The 27410-nt window shown below is 35.3% G+C and overlaps 1 protein-coding gene across 9 annotated transcripts in view; it reads right to left on the reverse strand.

Annotated features, from left to right (window-relative positions):
- The window catches only part of NOL4 (nucleolar protein 4), a 429971-nt gene that overhangs the window by 193809 nt on the left and 208752 nt on the right, over positions 1-27410 (reverse strand). For all 9 annotated transcript variants that reach the window (XR_009604343.2, XM_060613572.3, XM_060613571.3 and 6 more), the window contains one exon: positions 24243-24526. Coding sequence is in view for 8 of the 9 variants with exons in the window: in XM_060613572.3 (XP_060469555.1) it covers positions 24243-24526 (284 nt within the window). In the remaining variant the exon portion in view is untranslated. The remainder of the gene's footprint in view (positions 1-24242; positions 24527-27410) is intronic.

A 27410-nucleotide genomic window follows, 5' to 3' on the forward strand; every position in this document is an offset into this window, starting at 1 on the left:
AAATTGTTAAGATGGCAATACTTCCCATATTGATCTCCAGATTCAATGAAATTATTACCCAAATCCAAGCTGAATTTTTTTTAGAAATTAATATGCTGATTTAAAATGTATGCAGAATTGCAAGGAGCCCAGAATAGGCAAGTCAATTCTGAAAAAGAAGAACAAAATGGGAGTACTCACTTTTCCCAGTTTCCAAACTTGCCACAAAGTTGTGGTAATCAAGATAATGTAGTAATGACATAGGATAGACACTGAAGTGAATGGAATAGAATTGAGAACCCGGAAATAAACCCATGCGCTTACTGTCAACTCATTTTCAACAAGGGTGCCAAACCACTCAATGAGAAAAGAACACTCTTTTCAACAAATGGTGCTAAGACAACTGGAGAAAAGAGCTAAAACTATAAAACTCAGAAGAAATCATAGGGGAAAGCAATTTCATGCCTTTGTATTTGGCAATGGACTCATAGATATGACATAAGAAACATAAGCAATATGAGAAAAATAGATAACTTGGATTTCATCAAAATTAAATCTTCTGTGATTCAAAGGGTGCTATCAAGAACATGAAAAGACCCCAGAGAGTATATGTGCAAGTCATATGCTGTATATGATAAGACACTTGTATCTAGAACATACAAAAAGCTTACACAACTTTTTAATAAAAAGACAAATAGCCCAACTTCAAATAAAGGTCAAAGGATCTAAATAGACACTTCCCCCACAAAAGACATACAAATAACCAATGAAAAGATGCTTGGCACTATTACTCAACAGAGAAATGCAAACCAAAAGCACAATGAGATACCATTTCATACCTACTAAATGGGTAGAATAAAAAAATCCGATAACATGTGTTTGTGAGGATATGGAGAACTCAGAGCCCTCATATACCCTACTGGAAATGTAAAATGATACACACAATTTAGGTATGGCAATACCTCAAGGGTTAATCATAGAGTTACCATATGACAAGCCAGCAATACTATTTCCAAATGTATGTCCAAGAGAAATGAAGGCATATGTCTACACAAAGCTTGTACACATATGCTTACGGCAGCATTATTCATAATAGACAAAAGGAGAAAACTCAAAAGTGCATCAGTTGATGAATGGCTAAGCAAAATGTAGCATTGTATATCCATGCAACGAGATATTATTTGGTCATAAGAAGGAATGAAATACTAATACATGCTAAAACAAGGATGAACCTTAAAAGTATTATCCTAAATGAAAGAAGCCTATCACAAAGACCACATATTACATCGTTTCATTTACATGCAAATCCAGAATAGGGAAATCTACTGAGCCATAAAAGTAGTTTGATGGTTGCTGAGGGCTGAGAGAAATAGAGAGATAGAAAGTCATAGTTTAATGGTATAGGGTTTCTCTTTTTTCCCTCTATATTGAGATATAATTGACATACAATATTATGTATGTTTAAGGTGTATAATGTTAATATGACTACCACAGTAGGGTTAGTTCACAAGTACATCATTTCTTTTTTTTTTATGGTGAAAACATTTAAGATCTACTCTTCAGTGATTTTCAAGTATGTTAACGGTCATCACCATGCTATACATTAGATCCCCAAAACTTATTCAACTTATAACTGAAAGTTTGTCCTTTTTGACCAACATCTCTCCATTTCCCTGAACCCCAGCCCTTGTTAACCACGATTCTACTGTCTGTTTCTATGAGCTGGGCTTTTTAAATCAATGATACCATACATTTGCTACAAGTGGCAGAATTTCCTTCTTTCTCATGGCTCAATTATACATATGTACTTATATACAGACACACCGTCTTTATCCATTCATATGTTGACAGACCCTTAGGTTCTTTTATTATCTCTGCTATTGTGAATAATGCTGCAGTGAATATGGAAGTGTAGATATCTCTTCAAGATCCTGATTTTATTTCCTTTGGATATATACCTAGAAGTGCAATTGCAGGATCACATGGTAGTTCTATTTTTAACTTTCTGAGAAACTCCCATACTGTTTTCCATAATGGTTTTATCAATTTAACATTCTTTTTAAAAATTTTTTTTATGTTTATTTATTTTTGAGAGCAAGAGAGACAGAGCATGAGCAGGGGCAGAGAGAGAGGGAGACACAGAATCCAAAGCAGGCTCCAGGCTCCAGGCCATCAGCACAGAGCCTGACGCAGGGCTCGAGCTCACGAACCGTGAGATCATGATCTGAGCCGAAGTCAGTTGCTTAATTGACTGAGCCACCCAGGTGCCCCTATCAATTTACATTTCTACCAACAGTGCACAAGGGTTTCCTTTTCTTCACATCTTTACCAGCACATGTTAGTTTTTGTCTTTTTGATAAGAGCCATTCTAATAGATGGGAGCTAATATCTCATGGTAGTTTTGATCTGCATTTCCCTGACGGTTAGTGATGTCGAACATCTTTTCATGTACCCATTGGCCATTTGTATATCTTCTTTGGGAAAAATCTATTCAGTTTTTCTACTCACTTATTAGTCTTTTTTTTTTTTTTTTGGTTTGTTTTTTACTATTGAGTTGTGCGAGTTTTTTTTTTTTAAATATATTTTGGATATAAACCCCATATCAGATATATGATTGGCAAGTATTTTTTCTTGTTCTGTATGTTGCCTTTCATTTTGTTGATTGTTTCTTTTGCTGTTAAGCAACATTTTAGTTTGACATTGAAATATTCAATGATTTTTGCTTTTGTTGCTTATGCTTTTTGTGTCATATCCAAAATACTGTTGCCAAGACTAATGTCAAGTAGCTTTTCCCTTGTTTTCTTTTAGGAATTTTTTGGTTTTGGATCTTATGTTTAAGTCTTCAACCATTTGCAGTTAATTTTTGTGAGTTGCATAAGATAGGGATCCAATTTTATTCTTCTGCATGCAATAGTCCAGTTTTCCCAGCATGATTTATTAAAGAAGCTATATCATTTCTTCATTAAGCATAAGCTTTCTTGTCAAATATTAATTGACCATATATATGGAGTTTATTTCTGGCCTTTTGATTTTGTTTCATTGATCTACATCTATTTTATTCCAGTAACATACTGTTTTGATTACTATAACTTTGTAGTCTAGTTTGAAACAAGGAAGTGTGATACCTCCAGTTTTCTTCTTCCTTATGATTGCTTTACCTATTCAGTCTTTTGGGTTCCATACACATCTTATAATATCTTTTTTTCCCTATGTTTGTGAAAAACGCCACTGGAATTTTGATAGAGATTGCTTTGAATCTATACATGGTTTTAGGTAGTATGGTCATGTTAACAATACTGATTTTTCTCTTCCACAAACACAGAATATTTTTCCATTTATTTGTGTCTTCAATTTCTTTCATCAATGTATTATAGTTTTCAGTGTATAGATCTTTCACCTCCATAGTTAAATATATTCGTAAATATTTTACCGTTTCGATGCTATTGTAAATGGGATTGTTTTATTTTTAGTTATTTTGCTGTTAGTGTATAGAAATACAATAATTGCTCTATGTAAACATTGTATCCGCATCTTTACTGAATTCACTGAATTCACAGTTTTTTGGTGGAGCATTTAGCATTCCTACATCTAAGATCATGCCGTCTTAAAAAAAAAAAAGAAGTTTACTTCCTCCTTTCTGATTTGGATGCCTCTTATTTCTTTTTCTTCCCTGATTGCTCCAGCTAGACTTCCAGTACTATGTTGAAGAGAAGTGGTAAAATGAGTACCCTTGTCTTGTTGTGATTTAGGGGGAAAGCTCTCAAATTTTCACTGTTGAGTATGACGTTAGCTGTATGTATGTCATATATGCTCTTTTATTATGTTCAGGTATGTTCCTTACATACCCAATTTGTTCAGCAATTTTATAATGAATGGGTTTTTTTGTCAAAGGCTTTTTTTGCATCTATTGAGATTATCATATTATTTTTATCTTTCATTCCACTGATGTGATATAACACATTTGTTGATTTGTATATATTGAACCAACCTTCCATCTCAAGGATACATCTCACTTGACTATGGTGTATGATCCTTTCAATGTGCTGTTGAATTCATTTTGCTAATATTTAGTTGAAAATATTTGCATCTATAGTCATCAGGGATATTGGCCCGTAGTTTCCTTTTCTTATAATGTTCTTATTTGGCTTTGGTATCAGAGAAATGCTGTAGTATAAGTTGTAATGTTTCTTCTTTCAGATTTTGAGTCTTCTCTTTGTTTTTCTTAGAGAAGCTAAAAATTTTTCAATTTTGTTTATGTTTTCAAAAAGCCACCTCTTGGTTTCATTATTTTCTGGTCTCTATTTCATTTATTTCTACTCTGTTTGTTATTTCCTTTCTTCTACAAACTTTGGGCTTAACTTGGTATCTTTTCTAGTTCCTTAAAGTGTAAAGTTACATTGTTTATTTAAGTTTTAACAAAACTATTAACAAAACTATTTTTCCACCTATTTCACAATTTTTGGAGAAAACTTGGTTTCTTATTATGAAATCCTAAATAAACTGACTTGGAAAAGAGAAAAATACTACGTCACAAACAAGGAGACAAGCATACAGATGGTTTTATTTTGTACATCATTTTTCAAATATATCAAATTTAAAGAGCTCATGTTTTATTGATGAAACACACCTAAAAATGCATGCATGTTCAGTATTTCCACACAATAAGTGATTAATAAATGTTTGATTACTTGCCAATTGACTGAATGAATGATGAATGGGATATGTGTTGCAGAGGATCTGTAGAGAGAAAACTTTCACAGGTTTACTACATTACACGGCACTATGCCCATCATACGGTTGGCCCTTGACAAATATTTATTTTCCTGCTCACTCTTTCTTCTCTTCCACATGTTTCATTGACATTTTTCATAATGGTACACTTTTGAGTGGAATGTAAAAGAATATGGAGAGGAAAGACACAGTTTTCTTGAAATGCTTGCTAACCTGCCTTCAGAAATCATAAGGTGGATTTTGTACAGGGGATTTTTGAGTTGAAGAGAACACGTACTCCAAATCCACCATTTTTATTGTATTTAAACTACAGAGAATTTATCCATTTGTTTTGTTTCTTAGATTCCACATATGAGTGAAATCATATGGTATTTGTCTTTCTTGGTTTGACATTTCACTTAGCATAATGCTCTCTAGGTTCATCCATGCTGTTGCCAATGAATGAATAAACACAAACAGAATCAGACCTATAAATACAAAGAACAAACTAATGGTTGCCAGAGAAAAGAGGTTAGGAAGATGGGAAAAAAATGAATGGGGGGGGGGGGAGTGAGAGATACAGGCTTCCGGTTATGGAGTAAATAAGGCATGGGAATAAAAGACACAACATAGAAAACATGGTCAATGCTGTGCTGGCATTGTACGGTGACAGATGGTGGCTACACTTGTCACGATCATACCATAATGTGTAGAGAAACTGAATCACTAGGTTTTACAACTTAAACTGATCTAACATTGTGTGCCAACTATACTGAAATAAAAGAAATTAATCACAGAGAATTTAAATAAGTACATATTCCCTCATCATTTTTTTTTAGAAACTGATTTAGAAAATGCTAATTTTCCTTTTATCTTATTGTGTCTTAATAGGCATAAGAGTTCTAAATATTTACTATGGATATGACACACTAAGAAATATACTATAACACAAAAAAATATCTGAGAATTGTCTAGGGCAACTCTGAGTAATGTTTACTAACTAGTGTTATCATGGACTTATCATTATAGATTAATGATTGTTGATAATTATCTTGAGTGTGGTGAGTGTGATGTAAGTATGTGAACTGAAACCAGATGTTTCAGAGTCAGATGATGATGATAATTTTAAGCTGAATAGGGTTATCTCAGGACTGGCAAAGATGCTCCTACTCTCCTAACCCATGCTTGGGACACACCTTTTAATTGATCATTTTTTCTACTGAACCTGGGCAAAATGTATCTCTGGACCAAGCGGTTACTACCAAGTATTTACAACTAAAACAAAAAGTCAAATCTATCTTTCATTATAGGATAAAGATAATTCAATTGCCATATTGGCTAGAACATCTCTCAGGCAAGAAATGTAAATTAGGTAGATAAGAAATAGTTTTGGAGACATGATCAGGCATTTGGTATTTAATCTGACTGTCCATAAATAATACAATTCCAAAACTATAGTATGGCCCCTCAAGTCAACCTGCTCAATAGTTGGTCAATTGCTGGAAGACCAAGAAACCAGGCAAAAGTGCCTATAAAATACAGCCAGATCTTTGGTAATTACTGTAGATTAACTCAATTCCAGAATTTATTTAAAACATAGACTATATTTAACGTTGATCTCAACACTGTGCTGGGTAGTTAGGTTTCAACTACAAACAAAACATTATACATACTTGCCCTCCAGATATTGGTTTTTATACTAGTCTTTTTCCCTATTACTATTTCTTTATTTTCCACTAATCTCTGGCAAAATTTTTGTTGAATATGTCAGCCTGTCTCAGTCTTGATAAGAGAAAATAGGGAGAGATCTGCCACCATAATTGGATCAAAATCTGAAAGTCCCGAGAACACGCTTCAGATTTGGCACGATATCCAAATTAAATCATAGAATCCCAAGGGGTTAAAATTCAAGACAGTGTGAACACTTGACAATGTGTGCTCCTTTTTGGGGGAAAGATAATATCTATATCATTCTCAGTGCCCAGAAACTCCTCCGCAGACATGATGGAATGCTAATTTCTATTTTCTGTACTCAGTAATAGTGACAATGCTGTCATAATAAAGAAGTTCTTAAAATTCAACAATGGCTTTGAGGGAGAATGTGATTTGATACTGAATTTATCTCCTAATATTAAGGAGCTATAAACCTGAATATAACAAATATAGCTAAAACACAATGTAAAGAACTTAAATTAGGAAATGTAAAGTCCTCACAGAAAAAATAATAAGCTAAATTTAAAGAAAAAAATCAATTTTTTGACTTTATAAATTAGGACAAGAATAGGCAGGCCAAGAATGTCAGCACAGGAGTGCCTGGGTGGCTCAGTCAGTTAAGCATCCGACTTTGGCTTAGGTCATGATCTCGCGGTTCATGGGTTGGAGCCCCATGTCCGGCTCTGTGCTTACAGCTTGGAGCCTGGAGCCTGCTTGGGATTCTGTGTCTCCCTCTCTCTGCCCGTCCCCTGCTGGCATTCTGTCTCTTTCTCTCTCTCTCTCTCTCTCTCAAAAATAAAATAAAATAATTAAAAATGAAAAAAAAAGAATGTCAGCACAAAAATTATTTTAGTTCAGTTATTCCTAGTTACTATAAGATAGATGGTTCAGAAAGCTTAATTATTTTTAGCATAGCAAGGTACACTTCAATACATTTTTTTACTTGAATTCTTCCTAAATATACCTGAGAAAGTTAGTATTCCCAAGCACTACTTCTTTAGCACTGTAGATGATAACTAAATTCTCTCATATCTCACTACAGTTCTTCCTATCAGATAATCCCTACTAATTGCCCTCATCTTTATTTTTTCTTTCCATATATACAATATTAGCTAAGAACAACATACACTTTGCCATCTTCCAGCCAGTCTGATTCAATATACACTTGTGAGAAATTGCACTAAGTGCTAACGCCTCAGAGATGGATGATATACAGTAAAACCTTGGATTACGAGTAAGTTGTTATGCAAGTGTTCCACAAGACTAGAAAACAGTTCTAATAAATCTTGATTTGATAAGCAAGTGATGTGTTGCATAACAAGTAGCAGAATGTCACATGATCACAACTGAGCCAATGGTTCTTGAAATTCGCTTTGATATATGAGTGCTTTGGATTATAAGCATGTTTCCAGAATGAATTATGCTCACAAACCAAGGTTTTATTGTACATTTCTTCTCTGGTTCAACATAGGAGAAAAATATACAACCTATATTCAGAATCTAATGTAATTTGTATAGAACTATATACCAGTTCTAAGAGACAGAAGAAGCTAGTTACAGTCATTATTATCAGGGAAGATTTCACATACCTGAACCAGTCATAGGTAATAGATGTACACCAGGTCAAAGAAGTATGCGTGTGTGTGTGTGTGTGTGTGTGTGTACGCATGCGTGTGCAGGGTTGGGGGGGCAATTGGGGAGCTGAAATTGGGTAGAATGAGGAAAGCAGACACAGTGAATATTCTGAGTGAAGGAAGTTCATGTTCAAACACAGTATTAAAATGGCTGGAACTCAGGTTTCATCAGAGGGAGTGTTAAGCACTAATGCTGAAATTTAAACATACTTCTTAGGCACTGGAGTAGGAGGAACCAAAAGTGTTATGGGAGCGTGAAGAAGAAAGGCAAATATCCCAAAAATGGATGTCAAACAGCTCTCAGGGGACAGCAACATCTACACAGAGACCTACTTTAGTGATGTGCACTACCATCCACCCAGGTCCTCATGATAGAAACCAGGTCACCAAAATCCCTTGCTTAGATTATTTCAAAGGTAGTGGAGATTATCTTGACTCTACCTTGGTTCATCCAGGTTCAGACTCAACAGACTAAGATATCCTAAAAATGAAGATCTTAGCCCAATTAATGACTTCTATAGTGACACTGTCCAAATTAATAAACGTAATTTACAAAAGATTTTGAAATATGGCTCTGTTTCCTTTTTCAGACTTATCTCTACCACTATGTCCCCCTATACTCCAAAATCCTGTCATACTGAAGTTCTTTTAGCTCCTCAAACCTGCCATGCTCTGTCTTTCTCTAAGTGTCTGCCTGGAACCAGTCCTTCAGCACAGAATACAAGGCTTCTCTTTTGTCTAGCTCCTATTTATTCTTCAGTTTCTTACTTAGATGTTTATTTCTTCCACAAAGGAGGTCCTGACTCCCCAAATCCCAATCAATGTCTCTCCTAGTGCTCCTACCACAGCATGTCCTCTTATCCTGCCTTCAACTTCTCTCTGATGAACAACCTGACCCAACCAGCCTCTGAGAAACAGGGACCACCTCTGTCTTTTTCACCCTTGCATTTATAACTGTCAACATAATACTTGGCTGACAGGAGGGGATCAATAAATGGTAAATGATGTATAAAATGGAAAACAGATTTAAAAAATGTAATATTAAATATAAGCTCCAATATAAGTGTTAAATAAGAACTACCAGTACAAATAGTAAATAGTAAATCAATCCCCATTTACTTTCTCACTCATTAAAAGTTACTACATGACTTGGGAACATGGTTCCTTAATGAAAGTTTCATTAAGAAGCAACTGTCACTTTATTAAAATTAATGTTTGAAATGATCATGCTTTGTATTTCAGGTCAAAACCTGGAATCAGTCCTTCCTAATGTAGACAGACATTCTTTAATTATATTTATCAAACCTATGTGAAATACTATGGGAGTAAACATTATCCCTATTCTCCAAAAAGGGGAGTTCCAAGAAAACTCGGTCATACTCATTCTGTGTCCCTACATAATAATATTTTTTTCAGGAGGTGTAGAAATAAGTTTATTTTACATTTTTCTTTTGGCATTTTTGAAATCTACCCATTTGTGAACTTCTTACAAACAAATGTTAAAGTATATGATTATCTTTTGGTTTTTATTGATGTTTTCCAGTGTTGTGAAACATTCATGCCCAGCACATATCTTTATTATTGCATGTGTTCTACGATAGGCAATTATCTATGTATACAACTGCCTCACTCAATGGGCTGGATTTCTTTTAGAGCAGAACGCATTTTATTCATTTCTGCATCCTCAGAGCTCAGAATGATGCCTGGCAAACAGCAGATCCTCAGCACATGCTCGTTCAACAGATAGAATCAAGATTACTTATCAACTTTGCAAATCTAGTACTCCAATCATATTAAACACCTTAGTGAATTAGAAGAGCATACTATTTGGTCTTCTAAAATGCAAATGGAATCACATCTTGTCCCTGCTGAAAAATCCTCTTCTTGTTCCCTTTCCCTGTAATATAAAGTTCAAACCCTTCAGAGATCCTTCATGATCTGGCTCCTGTCTCATCTCTTTCCTGCCTCTCTCTCCTCTGGTCCTAAGCACAGCCCGACCACCTATCATCTCAGGTGTACTATACATTCTTCCTATTCTTTAGCACCACTGGCTGCTTATCATTTCCTTAATTTCCTGCATTGTTTCATTCACTTGCATTCCTATTACGAATAATGACAGATCCTTTTCATTTTGTCCTGAGCCCAAATAAAATATTTTGTAATGTTTTTTTTTTCCCCACTTGATTCTCATTGCATTTGCCAAATGCCTAGCACTTAACTCAGGGCTTGGCACATAGTAAATAGCAAATACTTGTTGATGACTAAACGAAGGATCGTAAGCAATAAAGATGACTCCCTCACTTTATGAGTTAGTAAATTGAGTTAAATTTGAGTTAATTTCTTTGAACCCACCCAATTTAGTCAGTTGCAGAGATCTGAACCATCTTTGTTCCCTTTTCTGGTTGGAAACTATTTTTCTTTTAAGATCCAGGTAAGGTGAGATTTTTTTCAGAAAAAAAAAATCTTTTCTGTTCCCCCCAAACTTTCATTCCCGCCACTCATCTCAATAAAGTGAGTCATTCTCTTATACGTGTGGCTTGTTTACAACCCTAAATGACTGCACGTGGTGGACTGTCACACTGTAATGTGTTTAATGTCTCCCTCTTTTTCTTGATGCTCCTGGAGCACCAACCTCTTTACATTTCTTTATGCCCGGTGTTCAGTATGTAATTGGTACCCAAAATTATTTCCTAAATTCAGATGAAAAGTCAGTGTTAAGACACTGTGTTAAAATATCAATTTAAACTTATATTTAATTTCCATAATACTATTACTGTAATCACCCTGAATTTTTTAAAAAAGCACACAAAGCCAATGAACTGTTTTACTATACATGTCTTTTTCTGAGGAAACCATGTATTGAATCATCCCTCAGTTCCTTGAAATGCGCTTTTGTTCTCACCACTCAAATGAAACTGCCTTCTGGATGGTCTCCGGGGACATCCAAGTCAAAGGTTTCTTTCATTTTTCCTTCTCCTCTATACCCAAAATGATCCATCACCACCCTTTCTTGTACTCTGGGACTGGATGAGCCAGGTTCTCTGTTTTCTGCCTCTCTGTCAGTTTCACATCCATCCATCCTCACTGCTTTCTCTTCTTTCAGCCAATAGAGAAAGGCTTGGGTCTGCTGGCTGGCCACTTCCTGCCTGGCTTCCTGTTTACACAGCAGGTGACCCCTGCTTCTTTCTTCCTTAGTCTTTCTCCTCTCTGTTGGCTTCACATTTCCACCTGTCATCCATTCATGCCTAACTGACCCTCTAGCACCTGAAACTCTGTAAACTCAAAAAAATTGGCACTGCTCGTACCCCTCCCTTGGAAAAGTTCTCTGGGCCTCCGGTCTCTCGTATCCTCAAACTATTCCATGAAGTGCTGAAACATCCATCCATCCTCCTGCCCAAGATCATGGTCGCTGCATCACTCTCATGCTTATATCTTTCCATGGTTCTCCATGCTCAAGGACATAAATCAAGTAGTGTATCAGGACTGGCCCTGGAAAATATCCCCCCTCCCCATATGCTTTTATGCATCCTTAGTCCATCCAAACCCATGGCTGTTTGCTTCTAGGTTATTTTGGTGACCTTCTTACATTTGTGACTTTACTCTTCCCTTTGCACCTCCTCAAACTTCTCTCATCATGACTATCCTTTTTCTTTGGGTTCACGCAAACTCTTTCCTCTATGAAACCATCTTTAATTGCCTACTTTGTGTTTTCGCCAACAGTTTTGTACATAATGATTGACATTCATCTATTTTTACCTTTTGTTTTTGTTTATGTAGTAGCTCTTTCAGAAGCAAGTCTATAGCACCCACAGTCACTGGTAGGAACCCTGCTTATACAGGAACTGAGGAACAGTTGATGACTGGGACAATTCTGACCCAGAGGTGATTTCCTCAAATAATACTTTTCAGTATTGTTGAGCTTTTCAGTGTTACAGAGGCATCTCTGATGAGAAGGCTAACACTAGGAATAATATCTCACTTAATAAAAATGTAGAAATAAGTATCACTGGTTAATTTTGGTCTTTAAAAATTTGCTTTTGGGGCGCCTGGGTGGCTCAGTCGGTTGGACGTCTGACTTGGACTCAGGTCATGGTCTCACAGTCTGTGAGTTCGAGCCCCACGTCGAGCTCTGTGCTGACAGCTCAGAGCCTGGAGCCTGCTTTGGATTCTGTGTCTCCCGCTCTCTCTGCCCCTCCCCCACTCCTGCTCTGTCCCCCTCTGTCTCAGAAATAAATAAACATTAATTTTTTAATTTTGCTTTAAACTGGTTAAAGGATAAATAGGGGGAGCACAGAGGATTTTTAAAGGTAGTGAAAGCTCTCTTTGTGACACCACAGTGATGTACACATGTCACTATACATTTGTCCAAAACCATATAATGTACAATACCAAGAGTGAGCCCTAAGGTAAACTATGGACTTTGGGTGATTATGATGGTATCGATATAGAATCATCAATTTTAATAAATGTACTACTCTGGTAGGGAATGTTACTGGGGAAGGGTGTGCATGTGTGGGAGGAAGGCACATATGGGGAGTTTCTGTACCTTCCTCTGAATTTTTCTGTGGACCTAAAACTACTCTAAGAAAATTAAGTCTTCAAAATATTGTCTGAAACACCAAAGCGAAACCAATTTAAAAACAATCGTCTTTATATTTAGTGCACACATGTGAGAATCACAAGACCTCATAAACCTCCAAGTATCTCCTTTACCTGTCTGCAATGATGCTATCCTCATTAATTACCATATTGGAAATCCAATCCATTTAAGTCGCTGGTTTTTTGTTAATTGAAATATATTTGACATATAATGCTGTGTAAATTTAAGGTGCATACATGTTAATTTGATACATTCATATATAGCAATATGATTGCCATTATAGCAACAATTAGCACCTCTATCCTACTGTATAATTATCATTACTTTTCAGTGATGGTAATAATTAAGATCAAGTCTCTCAGCAAGTTTGATTATTATAATATGATTGTATTGTCTATATTCACTATACTGTACATTAGATCTCTAAGACTTATTTACTACTTGTTGCAAATTTGTACCCTGAAACAACACCTGTCCCATTGCCCATCCCCCACCGCTGGTAAACACCATCTTATTTTCTGTTTTTAAAAGTTTGGAATTCTAAATTTTTTTTATATCCCACATGTAAGTGATATATCATAGTATTTGTCTGACTTATCTCACTTAGCATAATGTCCTCAAGTTCCATACATATTGCAAACAGCAAAATGTCCTTTCTCATGGGTGAATAATATCATATATATATATATATATATATATATATATAATTAATATATAGAGGATATTATATATATGGTCATATCCTATTTATCCATTCATCCTATATATTTATATATTCATATATATTTATATTCATCTGTATATATCACATCCTATTTTTCTATTCATCAATTGATATGCACTTAGGTTGTGAATAATGCTGTAATAAACTTGGGAGTATATCTTTGTGACACCCTGTTTTCATTCCTTGTAGATACATACCTAGAAGTGGAATTCCTGATTAATACTGATCCTGATTAATTCCTGATTAATTCCTGATTAATACTGGAATTCCTGATCTATTTTTAATTTTTTGAAAAACTCTCATATTATTTTCTATAGTGGCTGAACCAATTTACATTCCCACCAACATTGTACAAGGGTTCCTTTTTCTCCACACCCTCTCCAATACTTATAATCTTTTGTCTTCTTGATGATAGGCATTCTAACAGGTGTGTGATAATATCTCAATGTGGTTTTGATTTCCATTTTCCCAATGATAAGTGAAGTTGAGCATCTTTCATGTACTTTTTGGCCATTTGGATGACTTCTTTGGAAATATACCTATTTAGCTACTCGGCCCCTTTTAAATCTGATGTTTTTTGTTACTGAGTTGTTATGCACTCTTCATATATTTTGGATATTAACCTTTTACCAATATAAGGTTTGAAAAAATTTTCTCCCATTCTCTAGGTTGCCTTTTCATTTTGGTTGTCTCCTTTGTGGTCCAGAAGTTTTAAAATTTGACACAACTCCATTTGTTGATTTTTGCTTTTGTTGTTTGTTTTTAGTATTATATTCAATTAAGTCACTATTTATGGTGAAATATTCAAATAAGAATCTAAAGCCAAGAGAAATAAGATTATATACCTATTACCTGCGATAGTATTCATATTCCAGATTAAGTTAAGAGTCAGCTACATAGTGGGAAGTTGGGGGAAGTCAGGTGGCAATGTGAAGAAAGTGTTGGTATAAGAAAATGGGTGAGATGAGATCAATATGATGCATTCCCACATCATTGCATATTTTTGTTCAACAAACATTTTGTAAGGAGTAAGCTTTATGCATGTAAATCACTTTAGGGTGTGACCATAAAATCCAACAAATTTACAATTTATCAAGCTGACCTTATTCCTCATGGATCTTTTTCCCTAGGATTTCAGGAAAAAAAAATATGTTCCCTGCCTCCACCCCCCCGGCTGAGGTAATCAAGATAGATGCTATAAAGGAAGTGACATTTGAGTTGGACAGATTCCAACAGGGTCAGGAAGATTTTAACAAGCAGAAATTGCAAGGAATCTAGGATCTATTTCTATGAGTACCTGTTATATATGCACAGAAATAGGTCCTAGAATAAATGCCTATAAAACACCTCTGGGAATGTATTATATATTCCAGACTCCTGGAAAACAGGTGTAACTAAAAGGAAATAAGGAAGGAAGAAGGGATAAAAAGGGGAATAAAAGACAGTAGTATTTACTAGATGAAATAAAGTAATATGCTTCTCCAAATTGCCAGTCTCAGTAAGTACTTGGTAGGCTACTAAAAATGGACATTCAACTTCCCAAATAAATATTATGAGTTGAAAACATTTTTGCAAGACTCAGCTAAGCCCCAAACTCGAGGCAATAACAACACTATAGCAATTCCATTTATTATCTACTTATATAAAAATGCATACAGTCTTATTTGATTGCCCCATTGCCTATAGGTTAAGTATTATTATCCCACTGTAACTAATGAAGTATTCAGGCTTATAAGGTAAAGACTTGCTCCAAGTCACAGAGCTGATCAGAGTGGCTTCTGATCAAGGAGTAATTATGAGCCATAAAATAGCAGCTGAGGGTCTCAGCATCAAGTTAAATTTGCTGTTTCTCATTTTCAGGCCTTTCCCCATGATCTCAACTTAAATTGCATGGCTGAAATGTGGGCCAAACTTTGGGGGGTTTAAGTCCAAATTCTAGAAATTCTTAGTGTAATCATAATCATAGTATCATTGGGTCTTAGTTCTCCCATCTGTAAAAATGGGAATAATAACAGAGCTAAGTCCATTGGGTTATATGAGGGCTACATGAGTAAGTTTCAGAATAGTGCCTGATACATGGTAAGAACTCAGTAAGGTTACTTTTCATTATTATTCCTTGGGACGAAAGTTTATGACTTTTTATTACTTAATCATTTTCTTTAAACTCTCCTCCATCTTATCCTTTTGACTCCAAATAAACCCAAGATTTCCATTTCACAATATTTTTTGTTAAAAATCATACTAATAACAAGATAACAGATAACTGCTTTCAGGAATATAATATTCATCACACATTTAATATTAACAAAAACAATGTAAATTTATTATATTGAGGCAAATTAGAATGTATTACTCTTGGTCTCTGGTATTGATTTTCTTCTTTTCTTCTTTCACCAAATTTGGGTCAATATCAGTGTTTCAATGAGTCTCGGTAATACCAACTATTCTGAGACACGTATGAATTACTTATGGGTATATTAACTATAGTTCTCTCAGAGTTCCTCTACCATTCTCAAAATACCCATGGACCTAATGATATTTTTAACCCTTGTATCTTATTCCAAATGACAGAATACAAATATAAAACAAACACACATACAAAACAAAAAACCCACCCCATAACCAAAAAAACATTGAACACAAAAGCATACAAGATACAATTCCTATTTCTTTTTGAGCTATAGATTAATCGTTAAATAAAGACAAAGACAATAGTTGGTCAGTTTTCATTGTTTTGTATTTTGGCCAAAAATGTCGCATATTACTCTAACCAGATTACCTATCAATACATAGCATTGATGGCTGAAGGATAAGTTGAAATTTTGTATTGAACCAAATGAACTCATACGTTTAAAAAGGAACCTAAAATGTATATTTTGCTGCATATGGGGAATTAAAATCAACCACCCTTTGCACATTTCAGGGTATAAATTTTAGAAGCCCCTTGTCTTCTTCATTTTGTTAACATAACAAATGTGAAATGAGCAAACATAGACTGGATCATGCATAGATATTCACATATGTTGACTTTACCCTTTCTCTTCCTTAATAACATATCAAGAATATAAGCATATTCACTGGTAACCATGACAGCATAATGATTCAGAAGGACACTGATTTGCATGTTAGGAGTCACTTGAATGAGTTTCAATTGCTTCATCTATAAAATGAAGCAGTTTTAAAAATTATATTATTCTACAGAGAGTTAATTTAACAGTTCCTGAATAAGGCACATATTTTTAATATATGTATATATTTTACATGGTATACATAATATACTATATTTTATACAGTGAAAAAGCACTATACACATTTAAATTTAGGTTGAAAATATGATAGACACTATAGAAAATCATATGATATTATATTCTTCTTGTATATCTTTTGATTTAAAAAAAGATCCACTAAGGACAGAAGAAAAAAATGTGTCCAATAATGAGAAGAAATGAGGCCCATGTAACTCATGTAAAATATGAAACACATACATGCTCTCTCTATGTATCTATACATTAATACATATATATACATTATATATATATATATATATATATATATCTAGGTAAAATATATATGTCTCTAGGTAAAATACATGAAGACGTCATTTTAAATTGGCAGTAAAAAAAGTAAGTCTAAAATTTACCTTAGGGCTTTTAAGGACCCACTACTATCCATTTATTTACATTTGTGCATGAAAGCAACAAATGGCTACATGCTTAGTTTTCCAATAGAGGCACCTAGTATATTATTTTTATTTTGTAAAATAATCCATATAGAAGAGCAAAACAAATATCTGTATAATAAATGCCACTGTAAATATGTGCCACTTACCAAGGAATTATCCACTGATTGTTTTAAATATCTGCCTTTCTGGATGGCTTGCTTAACATAGTCACTATATGGTCCATAGAGTAACTAGTCCTACAAACATCAACCAGTGTGTGGGTGTGAGTATAGTGAAAAGCACAAGGCTGCAAAGTCAGAAGACCTGGGTTCAATAGCAGGCTCTATCACTTAACTAACTGCATAATTAATATTAAATAGCTTAGCATCCATTGGATTTTATGCCCTTATGTTTAAGTAAGGCTGATAATTATACTTTCTCTCCTTACCACACGGAGTTAGTCTAAGTTATGAATATGAAACATTACACAAGTGTTCATCATTGTTAGAGTTGACGTGACATCCAAATATCAGAACTGATATATCGGTTATTTTCTGGCTCTTAGTTTCTTTCATGCCCTCCATCACTTGCCTAATCAAACTCCCAATTCCACCCATTTAACGTTCTAAATATCTCTTAAGTCTTTGCTCTCTTTCCCATCCCTACCATCACCTCACCATGGCAGTACCTCATCCTGTTAGCAGCTTCTTCCCTTTCCATGCCACTTCAAGTCATCTTGTAACAAAGATGCCACAATGATCTACCCCAAAACACAATCTGACCATGATATTTTCCTAGCCTACATCCTAGGAAGTTCCCTGTCAACTATAGAGTGAAGTTCAAACAGTGTATCTATAGCCTACTCTCATCTGATGTCCTGAACTACCTCTCCGGACTTCTCTCTCACCACTTCAGTCCTCAGCATTTCTAGGTCTTAATTTAATGGTGTGTTCTTTGAGAATTTCCTACTCCCTTTTCAACAAGTAGCTATCTCCTATGTAACCATTAAAAATTAACTGGGGAAACTTTCCAAGACATAGTTAGTAAGCCTAGAAGGCACATCTACATATCAATTAATTTCCGTATTATAACACACTTATTTACTTCTGTGTCTACCTTTCTGGTGAGTTCTTAATGACAGAGACCTTTTGTGTTTTTTTGTGGTTTTTTTTAGCACCCAGGACAGTTCCTAGCATATATGAGGAACATTTGTTGAATACATACTGCTGTTTCTACTCTGAGGAAGGTCTGTGCCCAAATCTTTATACAACAACCAAGAAGCTAGATATTGAAAATCATCAAATTAAAGCAACAACGAGCTGGAATACCTACACAACAAAGACCAAGATAATACTGTTCCAAAAGTAAATCCATGGCTCTTATGCTTTAAAAGACAATCTCATTACACCTAAATATTACAAAGAGATATTTCAAAAAATGTGCTACTTCCATTCATCATGCCTAAATAAAACTGCATAGCAATTATTAATGGTAATTATGATAAATATTTTATAAGCTTTAATTTGAATGGTAATATCCATTTTGGTTAGAACTTAAAGATTCATTGAAAAAATGCCACATGGACCCTTTTGGGGAAAAAAGATTACTTTAATAAAATGAAGATTGAAGGGTCTTGGGAACTGAGCCCAAAACCAAACCTAATATGCAGTAACCACAGTGACACATTAACCTTCAAATAATAATCACCCTCCTACCACAGTTACTACTTGAAATATTATTCTTTGGGGATGTTGATTCAGAATATTTTACCATATTAAGTATAATTCAGCTAGGTCACAAATACTAAAAGAAAAAAAGAGAAAAAAAACAAAACAAAAGTCAATGATAGTGTTTTTAAGTTACATATTTCTCTCCATTAGAGTTCAAGTTTTGTTTTTATTCTCACTTAATAATTTTAAACATATTTATATCCAAATTTGTGTCTTCTTAGCCTGTCTTTCCCTATCTAAATTGTTCCTTGACACTTCCTCATGAATCTCATTTTCCAAGGCTTTAATCAACATTTCTACTTCCTTCTGAGTTCTAATGTTACTTGTTGTCCTCTAAAAATATGGACATCTGCAAGCAGAAAATATATATCACCTAAAAGTTTTCAATGCAATGTATTTATTCTTTAGGTTGGTTAATAAGATTTGTTAGTCTAGTGACTGAATTTGCATAATAATAAGCAATCAGTAAATGGCATAGTCCAGCTCGGCTATTCTTTTTAAGCATTTCTATTCAGTGTTCAGGTTTTTAAATGCTTTGTAATTATTTTTGTTTGGTATTATTCACAATAAAATTGTGAAATAGGTCAATATCAAACTCACAGCAATCTACGCTTCTCAAAGATGCTGTATAATTAAACTTTAATATTCCTTCAAGGCAGAACAGAGGCTAGACTGAAAAATACTGGAAGAAAAAATTGGTACTGTCACTTTATAAATTTGTACAAAAGTACTGGAACATTTCTAAGGACTACAAATAGTAGTACTAACTGAACATATGAGTGATAAACCTTGAGGATGAAGTTCATCAGATAGCCTCAGGCAGAGCAAGTATTGATCCAAAGCCAGGAACCCAGGGCACTCTGCATGCAAATTTGCATTGCAAGAAGAATTCCTAAAACAAAATTCCAGGCACAGTCTCCTTTACAATTAAAATGATTTAGTTTTCCTATCCAGCCTCTAAAAATGTCTCCAATCCACTTCCCTACTAATTTGGCTTCTTCTTGTGCCATGTGTTCTGACTTCAACTCTTAGCATTAACTTTCCGAGTATCATCTGGGTTTAGACCTATATCACTTCACCTAACCGTTACTCCATTTTAGCTACATAAAAATTTTGAAATTGCCCCACACGTTGGCTTCTAAAACATCTCCTTACTGGTTGCCTTCATTTTCTCCTTTGGTTTTACGTTCATCCACAAGCTCCTTTTATGCCACTTGTTTTTGATGTGCTATTCTCCAGGTTGATATGTTTTGATCCTCTCCTCTCCTCGCTCTATGCTCTTCTGAGGTGATCCGGTCAACCACAACAGCTTTAAGCTGCACTTCTGCTCTAAAACCTTTCATGTGTTTCTTTCTCCAACCTGGACATTTCTTCTGAGCTGACACATATATCCCTGATGCCTATTAAATATATCCAGTGGATACTGCATAGGCATGGTAAACCTTATTTATCAAAAAACTACTTCTTCGGGGCGCCTGGGTGGCTCAGTCGGTTAAGCGGCCGACTTCGGCTCAGGTCATGATCTCGCGGTCAGTGAGTTCGAGCCCCGCGTCGGGCTCTGTGCTGACAGCTCAGAGCCTGGAGCCTGTTTCAGATTCTGTGTCTCCCTCTCTCTGACCCTCCCCCGTTCATGCTGTCTCTCTGTCTCAAAAATAAATAAACGTTAAAAAAATTAAAAAAAAAAAAAAAAGAAACCAGTAAAAAAAAAAAAAAAAAAAAAACTACTTCTTCAAATGTTTCTCTTTTTGCATCTTGGTAAATGGAATCACCATCTACCTAGGCAACCAAGCCAATAAGCCTGGAGTCATTCTAGAATGCTCTCTGCTCCACTTCCCACATTCGATCAAACTTCATTTCTTCAAAATATTTGAGAGGCTACTATGTACCAGATATTAAGCCAGGTGCTGGACACATCTCAGTAAATAATGTAGATATCATTCTTTTTCTTCAATTTCTTTTTAACATTTATTCATTTTTGAGAGAGAGAGAGAGAGAGTGACAGAGTGTGAGTGGGGGGAGGGGCAGAGAAAGCAAGAGGGAGAGACAGAATCCGAAGCAGGCTCCGGGCTCTGAGCTGTCAGCACAGAGCCCAACATGGGGCTCAAACCCACTGACCGTGAGATCATGACCCGAGCTGAAGTCAGCGGTTAACCGACTGAGCCACTCAGGCACCCATGGTAGGTATCATTCTTATAGTCATAGAATTTATATCCTACTGGGATGTATAAAGAGGCTATTCATACTGTAGTCTATGTGAAAGACATTCCCAGGAGTTTGGCAATATACAACCTATGGAGCCCTATTATATCTACATCTATATCTATATCTGTATCTATATCTATATCTATCTATCTATATATTCCTATATTCCTATATATATATTCCTATATTCATATATATATATATATATATATATATATATTCCTACATCACTTTCTTCCTGGAATGCCACAATAGCTTATAACCAGTTTTCTGTCTTTTACCCTGTTTACCCTGTTTATGTAGACAAGATAATCTTTCTAAAATTCCAAGCTGACCACAACTTTATCATGCTAAGCTTACCTACGGGAAACAGTCCAAAGTCCTTGAACTAGCCTATAAAGCCCTTATTGATGGAGCCACTCTATATTCCATTTCTCCACACATATTCTCTACTGTGGCCATGCTAAGCTCCTTGCAAATCTCCATGACAAGTGTACTCTCCTGCGGTTCTATGCCTCCAAACATGTTCTACCATAAATAATCCTCCCCGTCTAAATAGCTTCTACTTACACTTTGCATTCATCCCTAGCATCAGCCTCTCTCCAAAGTCTTCCTTAAGAACATTATAGTCCCGTGGGTGCACTACTTTTCATCTCTCACTTCACCCTGCCATATGCCCATAATATTACTTATGGAATCTGATTATAATCAGAGGTTTGCCTCTCTTTCCTGATAGACTTTAAGCTTTTGAGGGGCTAGGACCCTAGTTAGCTCACTTCCATGTTTTTGCTTCCTACAACAGTGCCTTGCATGTAGGAGTCCCTCAGTAAATATTCAGTGAATAAATTTATTGGTGGCAAATAGTCTATCTTGAATAATGATACTGTGTTCTTCTTCAAGTACGATGTTATTAAGTCCTACCTAGCTCCAAATAGGCAATGGTTCCCTAACCTGTGAGACCAACTCATCTTTCCTGTGCATTCCAGGGCCTTCACAATGTCCAAAAGGAGATCCCTTCTGAAAAAATGGTAATCTTACATTTCCTTCAAAGTTCAAGATTTACTTTCTCTAGGAAGCCCTCTTTATTACTTCAATAGAAACAGTATTTTCTTACTTTGAATTCCCAATGTTCTAACACAGAAATAGATACTTGCCTATAGTTTTACTAAGAAACCTTTCTCTGTATATGTACCCTTTTGTACCGAAACTATTTATCAAAGGTTTTATGAATAGAGTCCTCTCTTTGAGTTGTCTCTGCTACCTACTCCATTAATGCAAGTATGACAGGTATCTAATATATCCTTCAATCTTTGAAGAAGCGAATAAAGAGTCCCTCTGGATTCTGCTCTCAAAGTGCTCCAAAACTGTTCACATAAATCCAATTATTTTCTGTATTTATCTTATTTGATATATCAGCACTGCCCATCAGAGCTGACAACTCTTTCTTGAAAGGTATACTACCCTTAGCTTCCATTCACTATACCCCTCTGATTGTTTTTCTGCCTCTCTGGCTACTCCTCAGTCGGCCCTTGGAACTGTTATTCCTTTACCAAACCATTAAACTTTAGGTTCCTTAGGGAGGTCTCCTCCCCAGGCCCACTTCTCATCTTACTCCTCACATACAACCCAAACAATCTGTGCTTTTCCCAACTTCATTTTAATAGAGTAGAAAAGTAACTTCACTGTTTAAAATGTGCAACAATGTGTTTCCAATGAGCATAGTTCCTATCATTATAATGGATAAGGGGTTAAGGAACAGAAGAGCAAACCACTGAGTAATTTTAGAAAAATATTCAACAGATACATAGCATAAAAAGGACATTCATAATCATATAAGTTTTATGAAGACTGGACGGATGTTGCAGATGGCCTGAGAATTTAAAGGCTATTTTGTTCTGTAAAATGTAACTTTGATTCAGATCATGCTAGTGAATATAAAATCATTTGTGTTTGAGTGATTTGGCTTTAAACCATAGGGGAGAATATTTGCACATTTACCCCAGCAAAAGTTGCAGCAGCCTCCCTCAGGCAGAAGTGTTTAAGTGTCTGATGATGTATAGTGACTTGCTTAAAAGAGGATGAAACAACATACCCTCAGGCAAGCAAGAGGATCTGAATGGAGCCAATTTAGGAAGTACAGTGCCTCAGCACATTCACAAATTAATCCAAATTAAGACATTTTGCTATGTCAAAAGATCAGTTCTTCAACTCTAATTTATAAGAGGGTAGGGGGGAAGGAGTCAAAATGTTCATTCCATAAAAATCCTCATGTGGTCAAAAGTATACCTTGAAAAATTATAGAGCGAAAGTCACCAGCATGCATTATTTCAAACCGGTGGAAATGTAAACTTTATTTTTTTTTACTAAATCAATCAGGACAAACTGATGGTGACGGGGGTGGGGGGGGGAAGATGGGTGAAAGAGGTGATGGGGATTAAGGAGGGCACTTGTGATGAGCACCAGGTGATGTATGGAAGTGTTGAATGACTATATTGTACTCTTGAAATATTACACTGTATATTAACTGGAATTTAAATAAAAACAAAAAAAGAATGGGCAGTATTTCTGAAAACGGGTGTGAAGATAAAGAGATAAAAACAGAAGGACCAAGAAATAAAAGTAAAATAATAAATCAATTGGGAATGGGGAGGATTATAATTTATTTTGCTCTAAAGCATCTAGAAATTTAGATATGTCTGAAACATGTGTGTGTCTTTTGTATAATACAGCGTGTGATACATTATGTGTTGCAGTAGTTATTTAATCTGCATATTTCATCTAGAACACTGACACTTACGTTTCTCCCAGGTATGGGGAGTAAATTACTGACTGAAGTCCCTGGGTCTCTAAAGCAAACTTGAGAGTCTAATTGAAACTTTTATTACTGTGTCTACCTATCCATTCTAGTAGAAACTAGATAGTGATCTTTTTAAGGTCTGTAATCGTGTTCTCAGGGCTATATTTTCAGGTATGAGCTCCACAAACTCCCAGAGACAGATCCATAAGAAGATTATATGAAGGAGAAACATTAAATCAAGTGATTTCATCATGTATGAAAACACCAACAGCTTTGCTCGAAACACTATTCATTCTGCTCACTGTTATTCGGGAAAATTATTGCTCATGTGGACACATGATATCTATGCTTCTAAATGTCTTGGCAGCATATTATGAGGATTTGTTTAAAATATTTTTAGCGAAAATAATCTTCATCTCTTGTGTAAATATGTGTTTCTTTCTGACCTTCATGACAAACTCAAAAACTCTGAAAATCGTAACATGACCTTACCTTGCTTCCATTTTCTCTCGTCTCTTGTTCCATCTTGAGGTCAGAAATTAGAAGATTCTTATATTTGTTTTTTCCATTACTGCTGTGGTCATCTATTCTGTATTCCGAAGTCAGCTGAGCGGAGAGGGGACTGTCACTCAGGTTCAGTGGCTGCTCGTCCTGCTCCAGCCCAGTTTTGCCATCGCCATTGGAGTCACCCATATCCCTGCTGTGTGTTCCCCCTGAAGCAATTGAACTGTGCCCCAGAGTCTCATTGCCATTAAAGCTCTCTGCAGCAGAATCATCTGTTGAAAAGAATATTTTGGTTTTAATTAACATGCCATTCGGTTTCTACTTCAACTCACATTTACTGAGCTCCTATTACGTGCTTGCCATGGTGCTAATTTTACATATCCTGTGCAGTTTCACCCTTAGCAATAACTTGTGAAGCAGCCATTGTTATTTGTAATCCAGTAGGCACATTTAGGCACAAGAAGAAATGAAGTAAGAAAAAGATAAAGTAGGGAAAACAGTTTGATCTCAAATGCAATCTCAAAGAAAAGTAAATTTAAACAAAGAAAACTTGTTCATTGTTTTGCAGAAACTTTTTTGTTTTTCAAGCGACAATGTCAAGATTTGGGGAAAATTCTCTGATAAAAGCATTGTCTATATGCTAGCAGGGCATATGTTGGTTCAAGCTTTATGAGTGTTCAATACACATCAAACACATTAAAAGAGCTCGTCACCTTTGCTCCAGTCATTACACTTCTGGGACTTTTAAACCTAAAGAGAGCAATCATTGTGTGCATTGCTGTGCAGGTAAAAAGGTCTTTACAAAAATGTTTCTTACGATAGCAAACATTTAGAAGAGACAGAAATTACCAAAAATAAAAAATTGGCTTAATATATGTTGAAATGATTAGAATATGGGGAATGTGGAATATGGGAGGGAGAATAGTGAAAAATATAGTCTCAAATGTTAATATTAATTTCTTCTTAACTGTATGGCACTGGATATTTTAATACTCTCTAATATTTACAACCTATATATATGATTTAAAGCTTATGAAAGAAACTGAAGAAAACACAAAGAAATGGAAAACATTCTATGTTCGTGGATTAGAAGAACAAATATTGTTAAAATATCTATACTACCCAAAGCAATCTACACACTCAATGCAATCCCTATCAAAATAACACCAGCATTCTTCACAAAGCTAGAACGAACAATTCTAAAATTTGTATGGGATCAGAAAAGACCCCGAATAGCTAAAGTAATGTTGAAAAACAAAGCTGGAGGCATCACAAATCCGGACTCCAACTGTATTACAAACCTGTAATCATCAGGAAAGTATGGTATTGACACAAAAACAGACACAGACATCAATGGAACAGAATAGAGAACCCAGAAATGGACCCACAAATGTATGGCCAACTCATCTTCAATAAAGTGGAAAAGAATATCCAATGGAAAAAAGACAGTCTCTTCAGCAAATGGTGCTGGGGAAACTGGACAGCGACGTGCAGAAGAATGAACCTGGACTACTTTCTTATACGATACACAAAAATAAATTCAAAATGGATGAAAGACCTAAACATTAAGACAGGAAGCCATCAAGATCCTAGAGGAGAAAACAGGAAGCAACCTCTTTGACCTTGGCCACAGCAACTTCTTACTAGACATGTCTCTGGAGGCAAGGGAAACAAATGCAAAAAATGAACTACTGGGACTTCATCAAGATAAAAAGCTTCTGCACAGCGAAGAAAGCAATCACCAAAACTAAGAGGCAACCTTCCTAATGGGAGAAATATTTGTAAATGACATATCTGATAAGGCTTAGTATCCAAAATCTATAAAGAACTTATCAACATCAACACCTAAAAACAAATAATCCAGTGAAGAAGCGGACAGAAGACATAAATAGACACTTTCCAAAGAAGACATCCAGATGGCTAACAGATACATGAAAAGATGCTCAACATCACTCATCACCAGGGAAATACAAATCAAAACCACAATGAGATGCCAACTCACACCTGTCAGAAGGGCTAAAATTAACAACTCAAGAAACAACAGATGTTGGTAAGGATGCAGAGAAAGGGGAACACATTTTTGTACTATTGGTGAGAATGCAAAGTGGTGCAGCCACTCTGGAAAACAGTATGGAAGTTCCTCAAAAAATTAAAAACAAATCTACCCTATGACCTGACAATTGCACTACTAGATATTTATCCAAAGGATACAAAAATGCTGATTTGAAGGGACACATGTACCCCAATGTTTATAGCAGCACTATCAACAAGAGCCAAATTGTGGAAAGAGCCCAAGTGTCCGTTGACTGATGAATGGATAAAAAAAAAAAGTGGCCTACATATACAGTGGAATATTACCTGGTAATAAAAAATAATGAAATCTTGCCATTTGCAACAACATGGATGGAACCAGATAGAATGTATTATGTTAAGTGAAAAAAGTCAGTCAGAGAAAGACAAATATCATGATATTCACTTACAGATGGAATGTAAGAAACAAAACTCATAAACACAGGGGAAGAGAAGAAAAAATAAAATAAGATAAAAACAGAGAGGGAGGCAAACCACAAGAGATTTTTAAATACAGAGAACAAACCGAGGGTTGCTGGAAGGGATGTCGGGGGACAGGCTTATGGGTGATGGGCATTAAGATGGGCACTTGTTGGGATCAGCACTAGGTGTTATATATAAGTGATGAATCACTGGGTTCTACTCCTGAAACCAATACTACACTGTATATTAACTAACTTGAATTTAAATAAAGAAATTTAAAAATAAATAAAATAACTGTAGAAAAAAACAAAACAGGGAGGAAGGGGAAGAAGTAGAATTAACCAAAATTTTCTGGCTTTAAAATAAATGATAAGCTTGTTTAGTAAAACATATCAATAACAATTTACTTAGAGTAAAAAACAAAATTTAGATGAAACAGGAAAATTCTATTTCTCTTAATTTCATCTTTGCATTTATGGTAAGAATTTTCTATTAATGTTAAAGGACTATGAAATGCAAAGGTGTTAGATTATTTCCTGTAGTTAAAGTCTATTGATGAAGCCATAAAAATATGAACACATAAGAGTAATAATATTCATATTTGTAATATTTTGATTTCTGAATATTCCCCAGTGTGTTTTATTTTTGTAGGATGCAATGAAA

Source organism: Panthera onca, chromosome D3 (assembly GCF_046562875.1).
Source record: "Panthera onca isolate mPanOnc1 chromosome D3, mPanOnc1 haplotype 2, whole genome shotgun sequence".
In the NCBI taxonomy this organism is placed as follows: domain Eukaryota; kingdom Metazoa; phylum Chordata; class Mammalia; order Carnivora; family Felidae; genus Panthera; species Panthera onca.